General features: G+C 32.5%; 2 protein-coding genes and 1 long non-coding RNA gene across 3 annotated transcripts; 2 read left to right on the top strand and 1 right to left on the bottom strand.

The window, feature by feature from the left end:
* The first annotated feature begins 720 nt into the window (after positions 1 to 720).
* LOC131608366 (uncharacterized) lies at positions 721 to 3,141 on the top strand. Its single transcript, XR_009285635.1, has 2 exons — positions 721 to 856; positions 2,866 to 3,141. It is a non-coding gene; the product is annotated as an uncharacterized LOC131608366 (long non-coding RNA).
* Positions 3,142 to 11,688: 8,547 nt separating this feature from the next.
* LOC131644521 (uncharacterized) lies at positions 11,689 to 12,042 on the bottom strand. Its single transcript, XM_058915043.1, has one exon. The coding sequence runs from the start codon at positions 12,040 to 12,042 to the stop codon at positions 11,689 to 11,691; it is 354 nt and encodes a 117-aa protein (XP_058771026.1).
* Positions 12,043 to 18,372: 6,330 nt separating this feature from the next.
* LOC131608350 (uncharacterized) lies at positions 18,373 to 19,377 on the top strand. The gene is made up of 3 exons (XM_058880183.1): positions 18,373 to 18,516; positions 18,828 to 18,898; positions 19,103 to 19,377. The coding sequence occupies exons 2-3, from the start codon at positions 18,832 to 18,834 to the stop codon at positions 19,375 to 19,377; spliced, it is 342 nt and encodes a 113-aa protein (XP_058736166.1). The 5' UTR covers positions 18,373 to 18,516; positions 18,828 to 18,831.
* The last annotated feature ends 640 nt before the right edge of the window (positions 19,378 to 20,017 follow it).

Genomic DNA, 20,017 nt, shown 5'->3' with positions numbered 1-20,017 from the left:
GAGTAAGCCCGATATGTAACGCCCCGATTATTTAATTATTTATTTAATTAAATATTCTTATATTATTTTCGAAATTATCGGTTGGAATTTATATTATGGTGAATAAGTGGTTATATCGGTGAGTAAACTATTATATCGATGGAATATTATTAGAAGTGACATTTTGGTTAATTAAATTACTAAAGGATTTAAATATTGGATTTAGTCGAATTTGGAAGGTCGGTATTATTTTAAGAGGCGTATTTGGATTTATTAAGTTAAAGTCGGATTTTAGTCGGATAGTCAGAAGAATAATATTAAGAATAATATTATTTATTTATTGAGATGTTTATTGAAATTTTCTCATTTTGGAACGATTTAGTCGGTATTAGTTCGGGATAGCGGATCGACATTTAATCAAAGATTTTAATATTTTTAGTATTAGAAATATTAATGAGTTATTATTTAGCGTTTTGGGAATTTTCTGAGTAATTAAGATTAGACCGGAAATATGAGACATTGAATAACAAGTCGGTATATTAAATAGTTGGATTTTATTTTAATGGCATTTAAGTGGAAGTATTATTTTTACATTAAGTGTAGAAAAGATATTGGGCTTAAATAATGACATCTCTAAGTATTAAGGGGTATATTTTGTTAGGCCCATTAGAAAGTGGTAGTTAAGTAGTGGATAATTTTTGTCATTTTGGAAAAGAGAGAGAGTGTGAGAGTAACCGAGGAAAAAGAAAAAAAGAGAAAAAGGAAAGAGGGGTTAGGGTTGTGAAGAGGAGAAGAAGGAGACCCAAAGTGTTGCTCCAAAGTGTGATTTTTCTTCAATTTTTCCATTGAAATTCCTTAAAGCTGCATTCAATCCAAGGTAAGGGGGATTCTTTCTACCTAAATGGGAATATGATGGATTTTATGTGGGTTTAAGGTGTAGATTTTTCACTGTGTTGTATTAATTGTTGTTTCTGTCTAATTGTTGTGTTGCTGTTCTTGCTGTGCGTAGAAAATAGAAAATTGAATTTGAAACATCACTGTAGCGGCACTTTTTCTTTTCTTATGTAGATATATTGCTATATATATCATTTAACATGAGCTATGTGATACCTAATAATTTATATGGCATGTGTTTAGTTACTGTATGTAGTATGTAGCGCATATTTTTAATATTTCTTGGAAATATATATTAATGAAAGTGTGTGAATGAAATATATAACAGTTACCTACTCATTCCAATATATATATTGAGAACTGCATTTCTTTATTTCTTGTTTTCAAATAAGAACCATATATGCATATACCATGTATTCTGTCATAGAACTAATGTAATTCAAAATAGTCTCGTTTGACCGAAATAGCTGAATTAAGCGGTATAATTAATTATCCGGAATTTGATGAAAATTTACGTGGTAGCTAAGTTTAATTAGTAGGTTAATATGGTAGTGATATTTTATTGAAATTGTGTTATTTTACGAACCGACCGAAATCGTGTAGATTTGAGTATCCTTTATATTAAATGCTGGTTTTGGAATAGAAAATGAAATAGTAAATCGAAAATTGGATTGCAAATAGAATATTGAATTAAAACTTAATATTATAGGATTATTAATTGGTGGAATTAACTAATAGTTGAATTAATTTCAATAAGACTATTTAATTGGAATAAACTTGGACTTAGATTAATTATTCGGTTTATCGGTAAATTACTACACCTTGAGAATTTGACCGTAATCGTGTTTTGGTTGAATATTGATGTTGAAAACAATATCTTGTTATGTCAATGATGTTGTTTTTGATAATTAACATGATTTCTAATTGAGTTAAATGTTAATTGGAGGTTGATTCGGTTTACTTGATAAATTAGCATGTTGAGATTATCTTACGAATTGATCGAAAATTGTGGTTTTGATTGAGATGACTTTGTTAATATGTGAAATTGAGTAATTGTGTCGATGTTCCGAAACGTGATGATAATTGTAATAATATTGATGGTGTGCGAATTGTATATTTGTGACGATTTTGTTAATACACGAAGTTGTATGTTTGTTGTGATATGTCGAAGCATGAAGATATATATCTAATGACTTGTTTATATGCGAAGTTGTATAATTGCGATGATGTGCCGAAACATGATGATGTTTTGTGATGATTTGCAATACGTGATGTTGTATATATTTGTGATGATGATTTTGTGACTAAGTGAAGATGAAATATTATGATGACGTGAATTACCTTGTATAAATGGTAATTGATTATGATATAGGCTTATGCCTCGTGACGATATGTGATTGTGATGAGTATGCTTTATTGTCTTGTTTGTCGAGTCATATTTCATATGCATACTCTGTGACGGCCTGGACTGGCAAACTAGTGACGAAGGCTTATGCCTTGTGCCTCTGAATTGGGCAATTGGTGACGGGGGCTGAAGCTCCGATTGGTACCACATGCATATACATGAGTCATGTCCCATGTGTCTTATGTGATTCATAGTTGTGACGTTTTGTGACTATAGTGATTGTATTTTTGTGACTTATTAAATGATGAAATTATGTGAAGATGTGAATTTGTGATTTAATGAATAGAATGATGATATTAATACTGGTGAATGCGATTAACCGAATATGTCTAATTTCTGATATATAATAAAGATGCCTATGTGTTGACTTGTTGATGATGCTTATATGATGACATGTTGAATATGTTTATGTGCTGATATCATGACTATTCATTGATGATGTTCTTTGTGCTGTTTATGTTGATGTTGTGTGAGGCGGTGATTCATTTATATGCTTTACCTAATATATGATTTATCATGATCCTATTTATATAGTTTGATATCTCACCCTTTCTGCTGATGTTTCCCCTACCATGGGAAATGGGCAGGTACTCAAGTATAGCTGTGGAAGTTTGTTGCTTCATCGAGTCCTGTTGGTGTGTCGCTCTGATACGTAGCACTCGGGGGGGGGTCGTTTATATCGCTATTTCTATGTTGTCGATGTTTTTAGTTGTTGTTATTATAACCGTTGAATCCAAGTTGAATAATATGAAACACTTATTATACTTCCAAGTTGTTTAAGTTGAGATAAAGATGATAGTCGACTGTTATTCGAATGCTATGTATCATTGTTGAATGAAATACAAGTTGAAGTTATAAGTTGATATGTGATACTCCAATTTGTTGTTTGAAATTTTAAATACTCTGATATTTCTCGCATTATATTTTCGGGTAGAATTGGGGTTTTACATTAGTGGTATCAGAGCAGGTGGGTCCGTCCGGCCACGTTGTCGAGTTAGTTGAGTTGCGCGACAGTTGAATGCTGTCAGTGTTTTATTCCTTAGTACGCGATATGTGTGTGAAACACTGTTAGTACTTATTTGTTTTGTTGCAGGAAGTAGTTTGAGCGAAGTGGGGGAGAAGCTTTGCTCCTCGGATATGTTTCAATCGTAAGTTGTTGGTGCAATGTACTGCTTAAGGAGACCGTGTAAGTATTGTTGGAGCTTGTTGACATGGATCCAAGGTTTTGTTTGTTTAACAAGCTGGGGGCGTCGGCAGAAGGAGAATGATCAAGAATTGTTGACGTTTACTCTTCGAAGGATGAGGAACAGTGTAGCAGTTGTTGATTTGCAAGTATGGTGCAAACTCATGATGTTTCGGGAGGTAACCGTTAAGTACCAAGAATAAATCCTGGAAGATGGAATTTAGAAAGTTGTTGTGTTCAGCATTATGGATGAACTGTGAAGTTGTCAGTGCAATTAGCCTTGTGAAAGGTACCGGTGTTGGAAAAGTGATAGAGTGATGAAGTTGCGGTGGACTTTATGTTGGACTCGCACAAGTGATTGTTGGATATCCGATTTGAAGCGTCAGAAAGATAAAGAGGTGAATTTTAATACAAGAATGGATGCCGCAACTGTAAGTAGATTTATTTGTGACAAGATGGTGTTGGAAAAAGGTGAAGTTAGCGGTTACGCTTGTCCTTGGAAAATGGACTTGTGTGTTGGTATCGCGCAGGACGTCAGCGTCAGAGATGAGTGAATTGAAGAAGCAATTCGAAGGTTTGTTGAGGAGAAATTTTAAGATCAAGTGTGTCATTTGAAGAGCTTGAGAGATATCGTAAGGATTATCGCAACATGACGTTGATGTTTGTATTTCGGATAACGTCAGAGAATTGCATCTTGAGCTTCGAGTGTCGGATTGACGTACCGTTTGAGCCTATAAAGAGGTGAGACTATACTCTACCTTATAGGAGTGTTATGGATATAGTAGAAGTGAAGTCAGTTGAATATAAACGGATATTGCCGCAATTGTCTGAAACAAAGTTAAGTCGAGCATGTTGTTGTGTAAGTAGTCCTGTGTAAGCTGTTGACGAAGGAACAACAATTAAGTCAAGTATTGTTGTAGGCCTTGCTGTAGGATTATTGATAAGTGTTTGAAACTGTGGTAGAAGTTGTTGAAGTTGTTGAAACGTTATGGATCGTGAGTAAGAGTTGGAAATGCAAATACATGAGTATGATTTCAATGATAAGAAGTGTTGATATTGGTGTAAAGAAATTTTATTCTAATGCATCGTCAGAGGTGCGTTAGTAGGTAGCTGCAAGACGTCGGTGTTAGCAGGTTCGGATGGTTTTGTAAGTTGTTGAAGTATGATACTATTGGTGACGTAAGTACAATTGCTAAAGGAACACTATTATAGTTGGTAATGATAGTTATACTCCATTATGATTGTCGGCTTTCTATTGACAAATTGAGGACTTGATCACCCTTAATCCCTTGTTGATAGTAGACGAAATTGTATTGGATGTTATAGACTTATCTTACTATCTCAATGGTGTATAAATTGGTGAATGTCGAGGAAAGTCTGAAATTGGTCGAAGCTTGTGAATCATATAAGTTGATAGAAACTCTAATAAGGACAGTGAATTAAGATGGATGATCAGAGTCGCGCAGCTGGAGCATGATGTGTCAGATGTATTGTGTTTTCTTGTGAATAATGCTGATTGAATTAGGATATTCTTGTAAGTTGTGGATCGATAATGAGTTATGTGGTTATTAGTCGAGTTATGTTATCAGGTTGGTATAATGATAAGTTTGTCGCTGTTGCAGTAATGTTGTTGTTGGTGCTTCGTTAGTGAAGGACACATGAGTATGGAAATAAGAATTGTATATGTGTATCGGCGTTGAGTATGTTGTTGCGATGATGAAGCAATGTTGTATCGTCAAGTATAAGCGAGTGAAGGTAGTTGTTATGTCGTAAGATGTTATTCCAAGGTATTGCTGAAATGGTTAGCAAGTTAGAAACGATTATGTTGCAAGGATAAATTGTGAGATTGACATATGAGTTTTGGATTCAAATCGTGTTGAGATACAAATATATCGGAAAGGTAATAGTCAGATTGTTGTCAGGTGCAACTTGAGAATAAGAAAGTCGGATGAGGACGCGATGTTAGGGATGGTTGTGTTGGGCGAATTTTCGAGGACGAAAATATTCTAAGTGGGGGAGAGTTGTAACGCCCCGATTATTTAATTATTTATTTAATTAAATATTCTTATATTATTTTCGAAATTATCAGTTGGAATTTATATTATGGTGAATAAGTGGTTATATCGGTGAGTAAACTATTATATCGATGGAATATTATTAGAAGTGACATTTTGGTTAGTTAAATTACTAAAGGATTTAAATATTGGATTTAGTCGAATTTGGAAGGTCGGTATTATTTTAAGAGGCGTATTTGGATTTATTAAGTTAAAGTCGGATTTTAGTCGGATAGTCAGAAGAATAATATTAAGAATAATATTATTTATTTATTTATTGAGATGTTTATTGAAATTTTCTCATTTTGGGACGATTTAGTCGGTATTAGTTCGGGATAGCAGATCGACATTTAATCAAAGATTTTAATATTTTTAGTATTAGAAATATTAATGAGTTATTATTTAGCATTTTGGGAATTTTCTGAGTAATTAAGATTAGACCGGAAATATGAGACATTGAGTAACAAGTCGGTATATTAAATAGTTGGATTTTATTTTAATGGCATTTAAGTGTAAGTATTATTTTTACATTAAGTGTAGAAAAGATATTGGGCTTAAATAATGACATCTCTAAGTATTAAGGGGTATATTTTGTTAGGCCCATTAGAAAGTGGTAGTTAAGTAGTGGATAATTTTTGTCATTTTGGAAAAGAGAGAGTGTGAGAGTAACCGAGGAAAAAGAAAAAAAGAGAAAAAAGGAAAGAGGGGTTAGGGTTGTGAAGAGGAGAAGAAGGAGACCCAAAGTGTTGCTCCAAAGTGTGATTTTTCTTCAATTTTTCCATTGAAATTCCTTAAAGCTGCATTCAATCCAAGGTAAGGGGGATTCTTTCTACCTAAATGGGAATATGATGGATTTTATGTGGGTTTAGGGTGTAGATTTTCCACTGTGCTGTATTAATTGTTGTTTCTGTCTAAATTGTTGTGTTGCTGTTCTTGCTGTGCGTAGAAAATAGAAAATTGAATTTGAAACATCACTGTAGCGGCACTTTTTCTTTTCTTATGTAGATATATTGCTATATATATCATTTAACATGAGCTATGTGATACCTAATAATTTATATGGCATGTGTTTAGTTACTGTATGTAGTATGTAGCGCATATTTTTAATATTTCTTGGAAATATATATTAATGAAAGTGTGTGAATGAAATATATAACAGTTACCTACTCATTCCAATATATATATATATATATATATATATATATATATATATATATATATATATATATATATATATATATATATATATATATATATATATATATATATATATATATATATATATTGAGAACTGCATTTCTTTATTTCTTGTTTTCAAATAAGAACCATATATGCATATACCATGTATTCTGTCATAGAACTAATGTAATTCAAAATAGTCTCGTTTGACCAAAATAGCTGAATTAAGCGGTATAATTAATTGTCCGGAATTTGATGAAAATTTACGTGGTAGCTAAGTTTAATTAGTAGGTTAATATGGTAGTGATATTTTATTGAAATTGTGTTATTTTACGAACCGACCGAAATGGTGTAGATTTGAGTATCCTTTATATTAAATGTTGGTTTTGGAATAGAAAATGAAATAGTAAATCGAAAATTGGATTGCAAATAGAATATTGAATTAAAACTTAATATTATAGGATTATTAATTGGTGGATTTAACTAATAGTTGAATTAATTTCAATAAGACTATTTAATTGGAATAAACTTGGACTTAGATTAATTATTCGGTTTATCGGTAAATTACGACACCTTGAGAATTTGACCGTAATCGTGTTTTGGTTGAATATTGATGTTGAAAACAATATCTTGTTATGTCAATGATGTTGTCTTTGATAATTAACATGATTTCTAATTGAGTTAAATGTTAATTGGAGGTTGATTCGGTTTACTTGATAAATTAGCATGTTGAGATTATCTTACAAATTGATCGAAAATTGTGGTTTTGATTGAGATGACTTTGTTAATATGTGAAATTGAGTAATTGTGTCGATGTTCCGAAACGTGATGATAATTGTAATAATCTTGATGGTGTGCGAATTGTATATTTGTGACGATTTTGTTAATACACGAAGTTGTATGTTTGTTGTGATATGTCGAAGCATGAGGATATATATGTAATGACTTGTTTATATGCGAAGTTGTATAATTGCGATGATGTGCCGAAACATGACGATGTTTTGTGATGATTTGCAATACGTGGTGTTGTATATATTTGTGATGATGATTTTGTGACTAAGTGAAGATGAAATATTATGATGACGTGAATTACCTTGTATAAATGGTAATTGATTATGATATAGGCTTATGCCTCGTGACGATATGTGATTGTGATGAGTATGCTTTATTGTCTTGTTTGTCGAGTCATATTTTATATGCATACTCTGTGACGGCCTGGACTGGAAAACTAGTGACGAAGGCTTATGCCTTGTGCCTCTGAATTGGGCAATTGGTGACGGGGGCTGAAGCTCCGATTGGTACCACATGCATATACATGAGTCATGTCCCATGTGTCTTATGTGATTCATAGTTGCGATGTTTTGTGACTATAGTGATTGTATTTTTGTGACTTATTAAATGATGAAATTATGTGAAGATGTGAATTTGTGATTTAATGAATAGAATGATGATATTAATACTGGTGAATGCGATTAACCGAATATGTCTAATTTCTGATATATAATAAAGATGACTATGTGTTGACTTGTTGATGATGCTTATATGATGACATGTTGAATATGTTTATGTGTTGATATCATGACTATTCATTGATGATGTTCTTTGTGCTGTTTATGTTGATACTGTGTGAGGCGGTGATTCATTTATATGCTTTACCTAATATATGATTTATCATGATCCTATTTATATAGTTTGATATCTCACCCTTTCTGCTGATGTTTCCCCTACCATGGGAAATGGGCAGGTACTCAAGTATAGCTGTGGAAGTTTGTTGCTTCATCGAGTCCTGTTGGTGTGTCGCTCTGATACGTAGCACTCGGGGGGGTCGTTTATATCGCTATTTCTATGTTGTCGATGTTTTTAGTTATTGTTATTATAACCGTTGAATCCAAGTTGAATAATATGAAACACTTATTATACTTCCAAGTTGTTTAAGTTGAGATAAAGCTGATAGTTGACTGTTATTCGAATGCTATGTATCATTGTTGAATGAAATACAAGTTGAAGTTATAAGTTGATATGTGATACTCCAATTTGTTGTTTGAAATTTTAAATACTCTGATATTTCTCGCATTATATTTTCGGGTAGAATTGGGGTGTTACACGATACATGTGGAAGATGACCTCAGAAAAGAGCTCCATCTTTTCTGCCTCATCAAGGTTTTTGACGAAGGACAGATCCTCGTTCAATAAAGTACCAATAACTTCCTCAGGCGCACGAGGAAGGGGTTATCGACCTCGAAGCACCATCCTGGACATACGGGGTTCGTTTAGGAGAACCTTCTTTCAAATGGGAATGGTGGTCTTCATCATGGCCGCTTTTCATCCTAAATGGTTGTCTTCCAAATATAAAGTTGGTTAAGAACTTAGGTATTGTTAGGAGTGAATTAGTAGTGATTTCATTTGTCAAATTAACTACCGTTTGAGCTAGAAGTGAACATATCTTGTGCTTTTTAAGGATTTTATAGTTAGAATTGAACTTGAGAGGTTCGATGCTAATTGTAGAACAACTTGCGTCACTTTGGGTGTTATTTGTGCAGATATTGAAGTTAAGAAGCAAAGACAGTGAAACACGCAGGCATAGAGGCTCTGAAGAAGAGAAATCACAAAGAAGTGGGATAAAGTAAAGGCCGAGCCGCGCCAATCATGGGCGAGACGCGCCAAACCCTCTGACTTGGGTTCGCGCCGCGCTAGTACGTGCCGAGCCGCGACAGCTGCGTTACAAAGACAAATTGTTATAAATAGAAGCCCTAATCCTCATAAGAAGGAGATCTTTTGGTGAGCGAAATTCAGAGAGCAATCCTATTCCAGAGCAGAAGACAACTTCCGACGGAGAATTCAACATCAATTGAAGACATTCCCTTGATGAAGATGAATCCTTCCATGAAATCTTGTGTGTTCTTCATGGCTATGGAGAGCTAAACCCCATTGTGTTGAGTTTAAGGTAGTAGTTAACCTATGAAGATGCAATTACTTTGATTAATTCCTGTGAACAATTGTTTAAGCTTTATTATCAATGAAAAACCTTGCTTTTATTTTATATCATTGTTGAACTATCAATCGAGAGATAGGGTTTATACTTTCGCCCTAGGTTTTTACATTGACTTGTTGATTAATACTCAGAGATGAAGTTTTGAAGAAGTTTTCATAAATCATCGTTATTCATTCCCTTTATCTTTATAGTTATTCTGAGAGATCGAATATCATACCGGTAGAGGTGGTTCTAGATTGATCATTAGACATAATATCAGTTTTGAGGATGAATGAAGATAATAACTTAGATAATGTTCACATGTGGATTAATTGATTATTGTAGATGAATAGGTTGATGAACCCTAGAACTCAACTTATTCATTCACCATTGTTATTCAATCTTTAAGCTTTTATTCATTTAAATCTTATTTTATTAATTGCAATTCGAGATCACATAACCAAACCAATACTTTTCATGACTCATTATAAAGTAACTATAGAACGGCAGCAATATTACTCAGTCTCTGTGGATACGATATATAAGAAAATATTTACCCTAAAATACTTTCAACAGGTATGTAAAAAGAGGTAGGTCAAATAACTTATCCACAAGAAGCTTATCTTATGATGATTAATGGTTTATCCTCCTAAACCACTCTCTCTCAAAGTATCAAATTTAAATAAAGAGGTATGAATCATAATACATAAGGTATAATAGTATAATTTATGTGTGACAATTTATACACATAATAGTTTAAAACTATATGAAAATTTTCTAACACACCTAATACACATTCCGCAACTGCTCTTATCCTAGAAAAACATCTAGTCCAATCAAGTTATTAAATATAACCAACTCTATGGTAAAGCAATATACGATCTTTACATGAACTTTTACAAGAACTCTATTGAGAACTTTGTTGCGAATATAAAAAATAAAGAATTCAAGAAATATTAAAAATCACATGTACTTCATATAGAAAATGCTTATTGTTAAGAAAATGTGAAAACAAGAAAGACAAGAATAATCTCAACCATTCATTATCACCACCGCTCCATGATCTCAATTAAATAGGGAATTAAATTTAAAATAAATTAAAATTCTACGTAGATCAAACACTTTTGTTGTGATACCAATGTTTTTTATCTTCTCTGTGAGTGCGATACTATAAACTCAAACCCCTTTACATTTTATTATTGTAATTTTTTACAATGATTAAGTTGTAGTAAGATTATTTGAAAAGACGTAGAGTTAAGTCATGTCCTTTTTGTTGAAAAATCTAAAATCTAATCAATTGGACAAGATAACACTTTAGGCTATGTTTGTGAGTTTGGAGGAGAGGGGAGGAAAAGGCTTCCAAAAACAAAAATTTAAAAAATTATAGAAAAATATTTGACATTTTTAAAAAAAATAATTTTGTTTAGTATGATAAAAGAGTATTATCATTACTAAATTTTTAATTTTCGAAATAGTATAACAACCTAAAAGATATTTGGAAAATTTATATAAGTCCTCCAAAACCCTAATTCAATACAATTTTTGAGTTCATCTATTTTGTGGGGTTTTTGGTGTTATGAATAAAATCAAACCCTCCAAAACCCTCCTACCCAATTTTTTTTATTCTTTCCACCCAATTCTTTTTATTTTACAAAATCCTCCCCTCCGTTTTCTTCCAAACTCACAAACATAGCCTTAATGATTGTAAATTAATGGGATTATAACTAAAATATTTAAAATGTGAAGAGAATGAACATAACTACTTCTATGGGTCTACTCTCTTCATGATCTCTTTACATTTGCATATTAAACACACAATTCATACCTCATTTTCCTTGTATTTTTTCAATATTCAGTCTATGTTAAAGAGCAAACAACATAAATCTAAATATTAGATACTAGTGAATCAAGATCAATGAACTTGAGCATGTTTGCAATTGAATCCAAAACCAAATTCTAACACAAATACCAGCAACATTCATTATACAAAGTTCAAGTTAATCCAAAGAAATAAAGCTATATATCAATTGTAATAGATAACTGGTTTATTGGAATTCAAATCCCACACGCCTCCTTCTTTGAGGTACTCAATATATCTTGCAAATTCAGGCCTAGATGTTGTTTTCTTTTTCCTACGAAAATCCAAGAAGTTGAACAGTGGATGACTCTTCTTGTTACTGCCACTATTAGTCTTCTTTGTAGGGTTTCTTTGTAGGTTAATATCCCTAAAAGTTGAACCTAGAGCCATTTTTCTTGAAGAATTAGATGCTTTAGAAGGCATGCTTGTACTTCTCTTAAACTCCTCATGCAAAAGTGTTGTTGTGGCAGATTCTTTCCCTAACCTTTCATACCTCCCAGTTCCAAAACCTCTACTCATCGATCTAAACATGTTTATCTTCGAGCTGAATCCTAAACCCTGAGTCCTAAATCTTTTGCGTAAAAGATGAAATATATAGAGTGTGAAGGGATGGGAAAAGAGTTGGTGAGGATTGTTGATGAGATAACTTGTAGTAAAACAACATAATGGATGGATTTATATATGCATCTACATGGTCAAGTTTGGCTTGCTAGTTGTTTGTTGGACCTTAGTAGTTTTTTTAATTCAATATTGTAACATTTTGAATGTTCAATATATGTTGACATTTTCAACCGTCCTAAAAAAATTCTCTATATAATATAACTTTATAAGGTTAACTTGTGATCTTATGTATCTCCATTACCATGAAGGTACCATAAAAAGATTGATAGCTTTTTCTTTATTTTTATAACATAAATATGAAAATGACATTTCACGTTTTTTTGGTGGTATATATACAACAAATCTTGAATTTCTTAGTCAAACTGTCCCTAAGACTCGACAGCATCTGCCTTTTGTGTTTGTGTTGCTTGCAAACGACACATTGAAACATTGGAATAAATTTTTTAGAGTGAACAAACAAGATCAGCTGGCATGATTATACAATTATTTAAATATGTAATCTTGATTACTTCTATTCTAATTACAACTTTGTGAATAATCTAAACAACTAGGACTTGTTCATGATGAAATAGCCAAAATTAAATCCATCTAAGACTTGTTCATGATGAAATAGTCCAAATTAAATCCATCTAAATGGGTTTAATAAAAGGTGGACTCATTTTATTTTTATATTTTGATAGGTGGATTAGTTTGTGAAAGCAAACATTATGTATATACTAACACCGGAGATATTGAGATTATTTGGTGTGTTTGTTTCAAGGTTTCAAATTATATTTTTTGAAATAGTATTCTTAAGATTATTATTTCTAGGATTATTATTCACACTTATGTGTTTGATAGAAATTAAAGTTTTTTATGAATAATTGTAAATTTGTTTAATTTAAAATTACAAAAAAAATAAAAATAAAAATAAAAGTGATTAGTAGGGGGAAGTTATAGTTGGTTGAAATTATTCCCATGGGAATGTTATATTCCCACCCTTTATGCCGTGGAATAAAAATAAAAGAATCATGTATAGATGAGATTCCTTGGAATAAAAAGTTCTTTGGTTTTTGTTTAAACTTGAATCAAACATAAGAATATTGAATTTCCATAGTTCTATTCTTGGGAAATATATTTTTTCTAACCTTGAAACAAACACACTCTTACAGATTAAAATTATACATCAAAATACATGTTTGTTACCGTAAAAAAGAAAGAAAGATTGTTGAATTGGAGTGGTTTGAAGAACAATTATCTATAATTTTTGTTTTGATGATAACAAAATTTTAGAAAATAATTTTATGTTTTGATGTTTGTTTTATGTGTAGAAACTCATTTGATCTAGAGTATCCATAAGGTGTCCACAACTAGATTTGTTGGTCTAGATTTTATGGTGTGTTCCGACTTGTGGCATGTATTTCGGTGTCTCGATCCGACATCAGAGGATAGTATCTACATACACTCTGACGTCTAAAACAATAACTATCGGAGATTAAAAGAATTTTTATGTTGCAAACAAGTGTGTACATTGTCTTTCTCTATTGCCTTTATTTTATAGTCTCGTTCTAGGGTTTTGGGGACCTAGAACTTTATTGTGTAGAATAGTTGTCCCATGGGACAAGTGTTGGTATATTATTCATTATATGATCAAACTGTCTTCCTTCAATCATGGATTGAGTGTTTTCCTAGGGCAATATCACACATGTTCCCGAGGTCATATGATCATCTTCTTCAAGACACTTGTCCTTGTGTCTGTTAATTTCATGTCGTTCTTCTAATAGAACCTAGAATTAGGAGTATAATTGAGTTTTCTTTATCATGGAGCAATGTTCTTGTTGGGTCGTTTTAGACCAATTAGTTATGATCACTTCACCAAGAAAAATCTTCAATACTCCATTGTTTAAGTCTAGTGTAATAGCCTAGATCATCAAACATGTTTATGAATAACTCATTTTTCTCAAGCTCTAGAACATACCTCACATTGTGTAGAAGAAACCCAGTATTATTAAATATTTTAAGTTTGGCCGCAAAACACCATGAACCTTGTAGGCCTTGTTGTCATCAAGGCAGCTACTTCACTTTCATTTAGCTTCAAATTATCAAAACGTTGCATCCTTGGACACATGTGATAAGAGAAATTGAGTTCATGACTCAACTTTCTTCAGTCTTCAAACTTGACATCATTAGTTCACCAACACTATCATAACTATCCTCATCTGAGGAAACAACAATCTGAATATGGAATCTTCATTGTCCTCCCTCTTGGGATAATCTTTCATGAAGTGCTCGAGTTTTTGACAAATAAAGCATATTAACCTTGACTTGTCAAACCTCTTGAATCTAGAAACCCCTTACACTTATTTGCTCCACTTGAGACACTTAAGTCTTCATCATTATCGTCAATCTTCTAACCTTTCACCTTTGAAATTTCTTGGAACTCTTGGTCGTCTGGACTTCATTCCGATAAAATAGTATATTCATTACCATAAATAAGGGAGTCACTACTCAAAAGATATGGATAATAAATTTAACAAGAGTAAAGTATTGTCCTTGTCATCAATCTTACAGATCATCATTGATCTTGTGAAATTTTGCCAGCTGCTAAATTATGATTTTGTTCTCTATTAAGCGGAATGAGTAGAGTTGTTATTTCAAACACAATTGTGATCTAAAGACTTAGTCCTATAGAATTATTCAAGATTTGCCTACATTGAAGTTGCAATCTTCTCTTTAATTACTTTCCTAAGAACTTTATCCCAAAAGCACAAGATGATTGCACTCATGGCTTTATTCATTATGTTGGCTTTATTTTCTTGAGTTAAGCATCCAGGTATCGATGTCTCAGCCTTCAATGTTTTAATACACTTTTTATGTTACGTTTGCTTGTATCTTCACTTGTTTTGGTAAAATGCTTGTATCTTCACTTTCCATTACCCAAAATAGTTTTATTTGATAAACTTTTTGATATCATCTTTATTATCCATGATGTTAACTTGTAAACAAAACCCCTAAGCCTCGCGACGGACGCCACTTGTTGTGAAAACTCTAACAATTTTAGTAAATTTGTTGATAGCTTCAAACACACCAAGAGATTTGATGTGTAGAACAAAGAACAAAGAACAATTTCTCCTTTACAACTTCTCTTAAAATTTTATCTCCAAGGCACAAGATAATGACACTTCTATCATTATCTACCATCTTGATTTTCTCTGCATGGGTTAGGCGTGCAGACATCGATGTATCACCCTTCAATAATTCAATATACTTTTGTTGTACTACGCTTGTTTGGATCTTCACTTTTTAGTATCCAAAGTAGTTGTATCCGGAAAACATCTAAATATTCAATTATTATCCATGGTGCTCACTAGTAAACAAAACTTCTTTGTCACACGATGGCCTCCACTTGTTATGAAAACTCTAATAATTCCAGTGAATTAGTTGATAGTTTCAAACACACCATGAGATTTAATGTGTAGAATAAAGACCAATGGCAACAAAAATAAGGCCTCAAGTAACCAAAATAATTGATAATTAGTTATAGCAAACCCACAAGAAGAAAGATGAGGATAAAAGACAAAAAAAAATATACAAAGAAAGTTGTTTACCCAATTTGATCAAACAAATCTACTTAAGAGAAGGCAATTCTTCAATTCACTATATTTCAAAAATTGTTACAAAAAATTACGAAAGAGTTACAAAAAATAATCATCTAAATTGCCAAGAACAAATTTTATTATCTACCCAAGTGTTTCTCAGTGTCTCCAACTTTCTATACAAGTTTAATATCTCTAAAAATGATTCTCAATCTCTTTAGTTAAATTCACTATCCGTCACTAAACCTCAGAATCTGTCATTAAAAATTAATTTTAAATTTAATTATATATTATTAATGAAAAATCATTTTATTAAAAATAATTAAAGGATACAATACATTGAAATAAGACTTCATTACAGTTTTGGTCCCCCTATTTTCATTGATTCACGAAACTGGTCCCCCTATTTTAAATTTAAACAGTTTTGGTCCTCCTATTTTAAATTTAAACAGTTTAGGTCCCCTTTCATAATTTTGCACTTAAAATTAACGGTATTTTTACTTTTTAAATGATAAATTACGTGTAAAACATGACAAATCATTGTATATAAACTTATTATTAAACTTTGTAGATAAAAATATAACTTAAAAAATAAAAAAATCTCATTGATTTTCTTTGAAAAAACATGAAAAGGAGACTAAAAATGTTCAAATTTAAAATAAAATGACCAAAACTGTTTGAATTTAAAATAGAGAGATTAATTTCGTGAATCATGTAAAATAGGGGGACCTAAAGTGTAATTTAGCCTTAAAATAAAATAGTTTTATTAAGAATATTTTGTTTGTGCTTGAATTTTGACCCACACACATGATATGCAGATCTCAATTATGAGCTTTTAACCCACACATGACACTGAGACTTGCAGGTTAGATCATTAAAATCATAAGCATTCAACCTTTATACAATGTATAAAGAACTCGAGCTAGAAAAATTCAATGTAGAAATAGTTATGTATCATACTATACTATACGTATAAAGAACTCAAGCTTTATGCTTAAGTTATATATCATTAAAAGTATAATTTAGATGTGTAAATCTAATTTAAGCAATTATTCATGCTCATGTTTCTCTTGTCTTTGTTTTCAGCATTTTCCAAAACCCAACCAAAAATGCCATCCGAGCGATGAAGAATATCAGACCATCAAAGGCTGCTAGACAGGCCTTTGTTTATTTTATTTTTTGTCTGTTGGTCTGTTTGACTAATGTCCTAAAAGAAGTCAATTAAATACTAGAACTATTATTATCACTATTATTAAGAAGAGCAGCCCCCCTCCCCAAAAATACACCCATTTGGTGTCTTTTTTTTCAGTAAACAGCCAATATTTTGTTAGTACTTACCAAAGCCAAGAAGAGAGGACAAATTGTTCACTGCAAAGCCTCACCTCTTGTACCATCTGCCTTAAGAAAATTTTAAAATTTGTATATGTAATGTAGTTATTTTAGAATAAGTATTCTCAAAGAGAAATCCAATAAGACATGCAAGAACTGAAAAGGAAACAAAATTAACAGAAATGGAAAACTGGGAATTGAGCACAGTAACATTGCTCAATTCTTTTTGGATTTTTTGTCAAGAATTTCCATATTTTACAACGGATTTAGTGTTCAGTCTATATATTTAATTTCTTAACCTAAAATGGTAGATGTCGTGCCATACACCACATCAACATCTTTATTATGTTGTCATATCACGCGACGTTCTACATAGTTGGAAGGACCATTGTTGTTGATAAAAAAAACTTTAGAGGAGCTATTGTTTAAAGGAAATATTTTGTGATAGTAAAAATGAAAATTGATATATTTATAAGGTATAGAAGTTCTGAGTGTGTTATATGATTACAGTTTTGTCTCATTTGATATATCAGAAAAGAATGGTGGTATTGTGAAAGAGTTGTTGAATTGCAGTCATAAGTTTTTTGTATAATTTGAGTTAGAAAAATTTGATGGAAGAATTATTTTTAATTTGTAGAAAATTTAAGTCAAAGATGTATTGATACAATTAAGATTACACAATATGCTGGTTAGTGGTTAGTACATGATCATTGATTGACAATGACGCAAAGTGTACTGTGAAATTATGCCGGTGATTTTTTACATGAAAGTTGTACCATAAATTTCCACTATGATTTTTGACTTGTGAAATTCTTGGAGTGGTTTAGTTTCAAGTGAAATATATTTTTTATGATAAAATATAAAATTGTCGGTGATGACAATGTGAAATTCTTAGGGTGGTTTAACTTTAAGTAAAATATATTCTTTTTGAACTATGTTTGTCGGTGAAAACAATCTGAAAATTCTTGGAGTCGTTTAACTTCGAGTGAAGTATACTCTTCTCTCGTTCGAGTATGATAGATTTTGAACTACGATTGTAGGTGAAGACAATGTGAAAATTTTGTAAGTGATGTAGCTTCAAGTGACTATATACTTTATAGTGGAGTATGATAATTCTTGAGAATTTCTTTGCCAACCTTCCTACCTTCTAGTCCACCTCTGGTGAAAACCCCATACTACCCCTGACTTCGGAAATGCATTTTCGAAATGCAAGAAAAAGGTGTTTTCGGAGATGCATCTCCGAAAACGCCTTTTTTTTTGAAAAAATTGTCTTATTTCGGAAGTTCATTTCCGAAATACTGCGCGTTCTGCAGATTTATTAAAACACTCCCCCTCCCCCATTCATTTACCCTAACTCAAATCAAAAACAAGCAAAGGCGAAAATTTGTGCAAACACACTTCCAAGGCTGCATCAAGGCTCCAATCACATTGCTATACAACATTCAAAAGCCCACAAATCACTCAATTTGTAAGTTTTAAATTTGTTAGATTCATTATTCAAATGCATGTTATTTAGGGTTTCAATTGCATAAATGATATATGGACTGGTTGTTAGTAGTATTTAGGTTGTTTAGAAGCTTTTTGAATTGGTTTTATGTTTGATTTTGGGGTCTGCCATGGGAGTTTCAGAAAACCCCATCGCAGGGATGTTTCGGAAGTTCATTTCCGAAAACACCTCCATCCCAGTTTTCGGAAATGAACTTCCGAATTGTATCAGAAGTTCAAATTTTTTAGTTTTTTATTTTGTCTCGCATATTAATCGATTTCAATTGTTTACAGGAACATGTCAGGCAACCAACCAGCACGCATCAGACAGGGTAGGGAGACCCAGACTGCGTCAGCTACACAGGGTAGGGAGTGTCCGTTTTAATTTGCAAGTACTTTATTTTTAACGCCTTTGTTTATTGTGCCTATTTCTTTGAAGTTTGTGTGCATGCGTTCTGCTTCACCTCCTTTGTTCTTTAATGACTTGTCCGTTTCCCAAGCGTTTTTGTCCCCTTTCTTCTTTTATAAAAGGAGGTCTCATGGACCTTTCTTTCTTCATTTTTACGCAGGAATGGGTGGCGCTAAGGGAAAAAAGGAGGTGAAGGAGAAGAAGAAGGTTTCGACCGGCTCTACTTCGTGCTCTCGCGGAGTGAAGGAGGTGAAGGAGAAGAAGAAGGTTTCGACCGGCTCTACTTCTCGTTCCCAGGGGGCCCGGGGCCCGGATGCTCAAGCTCAACTATCTGGCGTGAGAGTCGTGGTTGATGCTGATGGTTCTGAGACTGAGTGGGATGAGGATTGGTATCAGTATCTTCATTCGGAGGAGTTCGCTCGTCGGGCAGAATAATGTGTTTTTGTTTTGTTTGGTGTGTATTTTGTAACGCTCGTCGGGCAGAATAACGTGTTTTTGTTTTGTTTGACGTGTTTTGTTTTGTTTTGTTTTGATTTCGGATTGTATCTTTCGCACAGTGTTTTTGGATTTTATTTATCATATTAGTATTTTCTGTTTATATGTCGCTTATTTTATTTGCCGTTTGCGTTTAATCAAAATGCGAGACTGTTTAAGAAAAAACATATAAAAAAAACACAGTTTCTGCATAATTCGGAAATGAACATCCGAATTCACCCCCATGAGGTGTTTTCGGAAGTTCATCTCCGAAGACACCCCCCATGAGGTGTTTTCGGAGATGCACTTCCGAATTATGGAAATTTTTAAAAAAAAAAAAGCGCTTCGGAAGTTCATTTCCGAAGCAGGGGTATTTTCGGATTTTCGCTGGGGGTGACCCCCATAGGGAGGTGGCTAAAGAAATTTTCTAATTCTTTTGAACTATGATCGTCGTTGAATATAATGGAAGTTGATGTATTATTTTCAACCAATAGTGGGTTGATTGAAAATATACATGTTGAAGAAGTCGCGTTTTAAAGTTTTGCAAAGAAAAAAGAGAGTTCAAAGTTATATAAAGGATTCAAGTTTTTCATTACAAAAT

Source organism: Vicia villosa, linkage group LG1 (assembly GCF_029867415.1).
Source record: "Vicia villosa cultivar HV-30 ecotype Madison, WI linkage group LG1, Vvil1.0, whole genome shotgun sequence".
Classification (NCBI taxonomy): Eukaryota; Viridiplantae; Streptophyta; class Magnoliopsida; order Fabales; family Fabaceae; genus Vicia; species Vicia villosa.
Note: the sequence above shows the minus strand (reverse complement) of the source record. Positions and strands in the feature narration are given on the sequence as shown.

Excerpts from the sequence above, each read along its gene's own strand:
- LOC131644521 (XM_058915043.1), bottom strand. The coding sequence starts at position 12,042 with ATGAGTAGAGGTTTTGGAACTGGGAGGTATGAAAGGTTAGGGAAAGAA.
- LOC131608350 (XM_058880183.1), top strand. The coding sequence starts at position 18,832 with ATGTCAGGCAACCAACCAGCACGCATCAGACAGGGTAGGGAGACCCAG. Across the intron at positions 18,899-19,102 it reads GACTGCGTCAGCTACACAGG|GAATGGGTGGCGCTAAGGGA; the intron begins GTAGGGAGTGTC and ends ATTTTTACGCAG.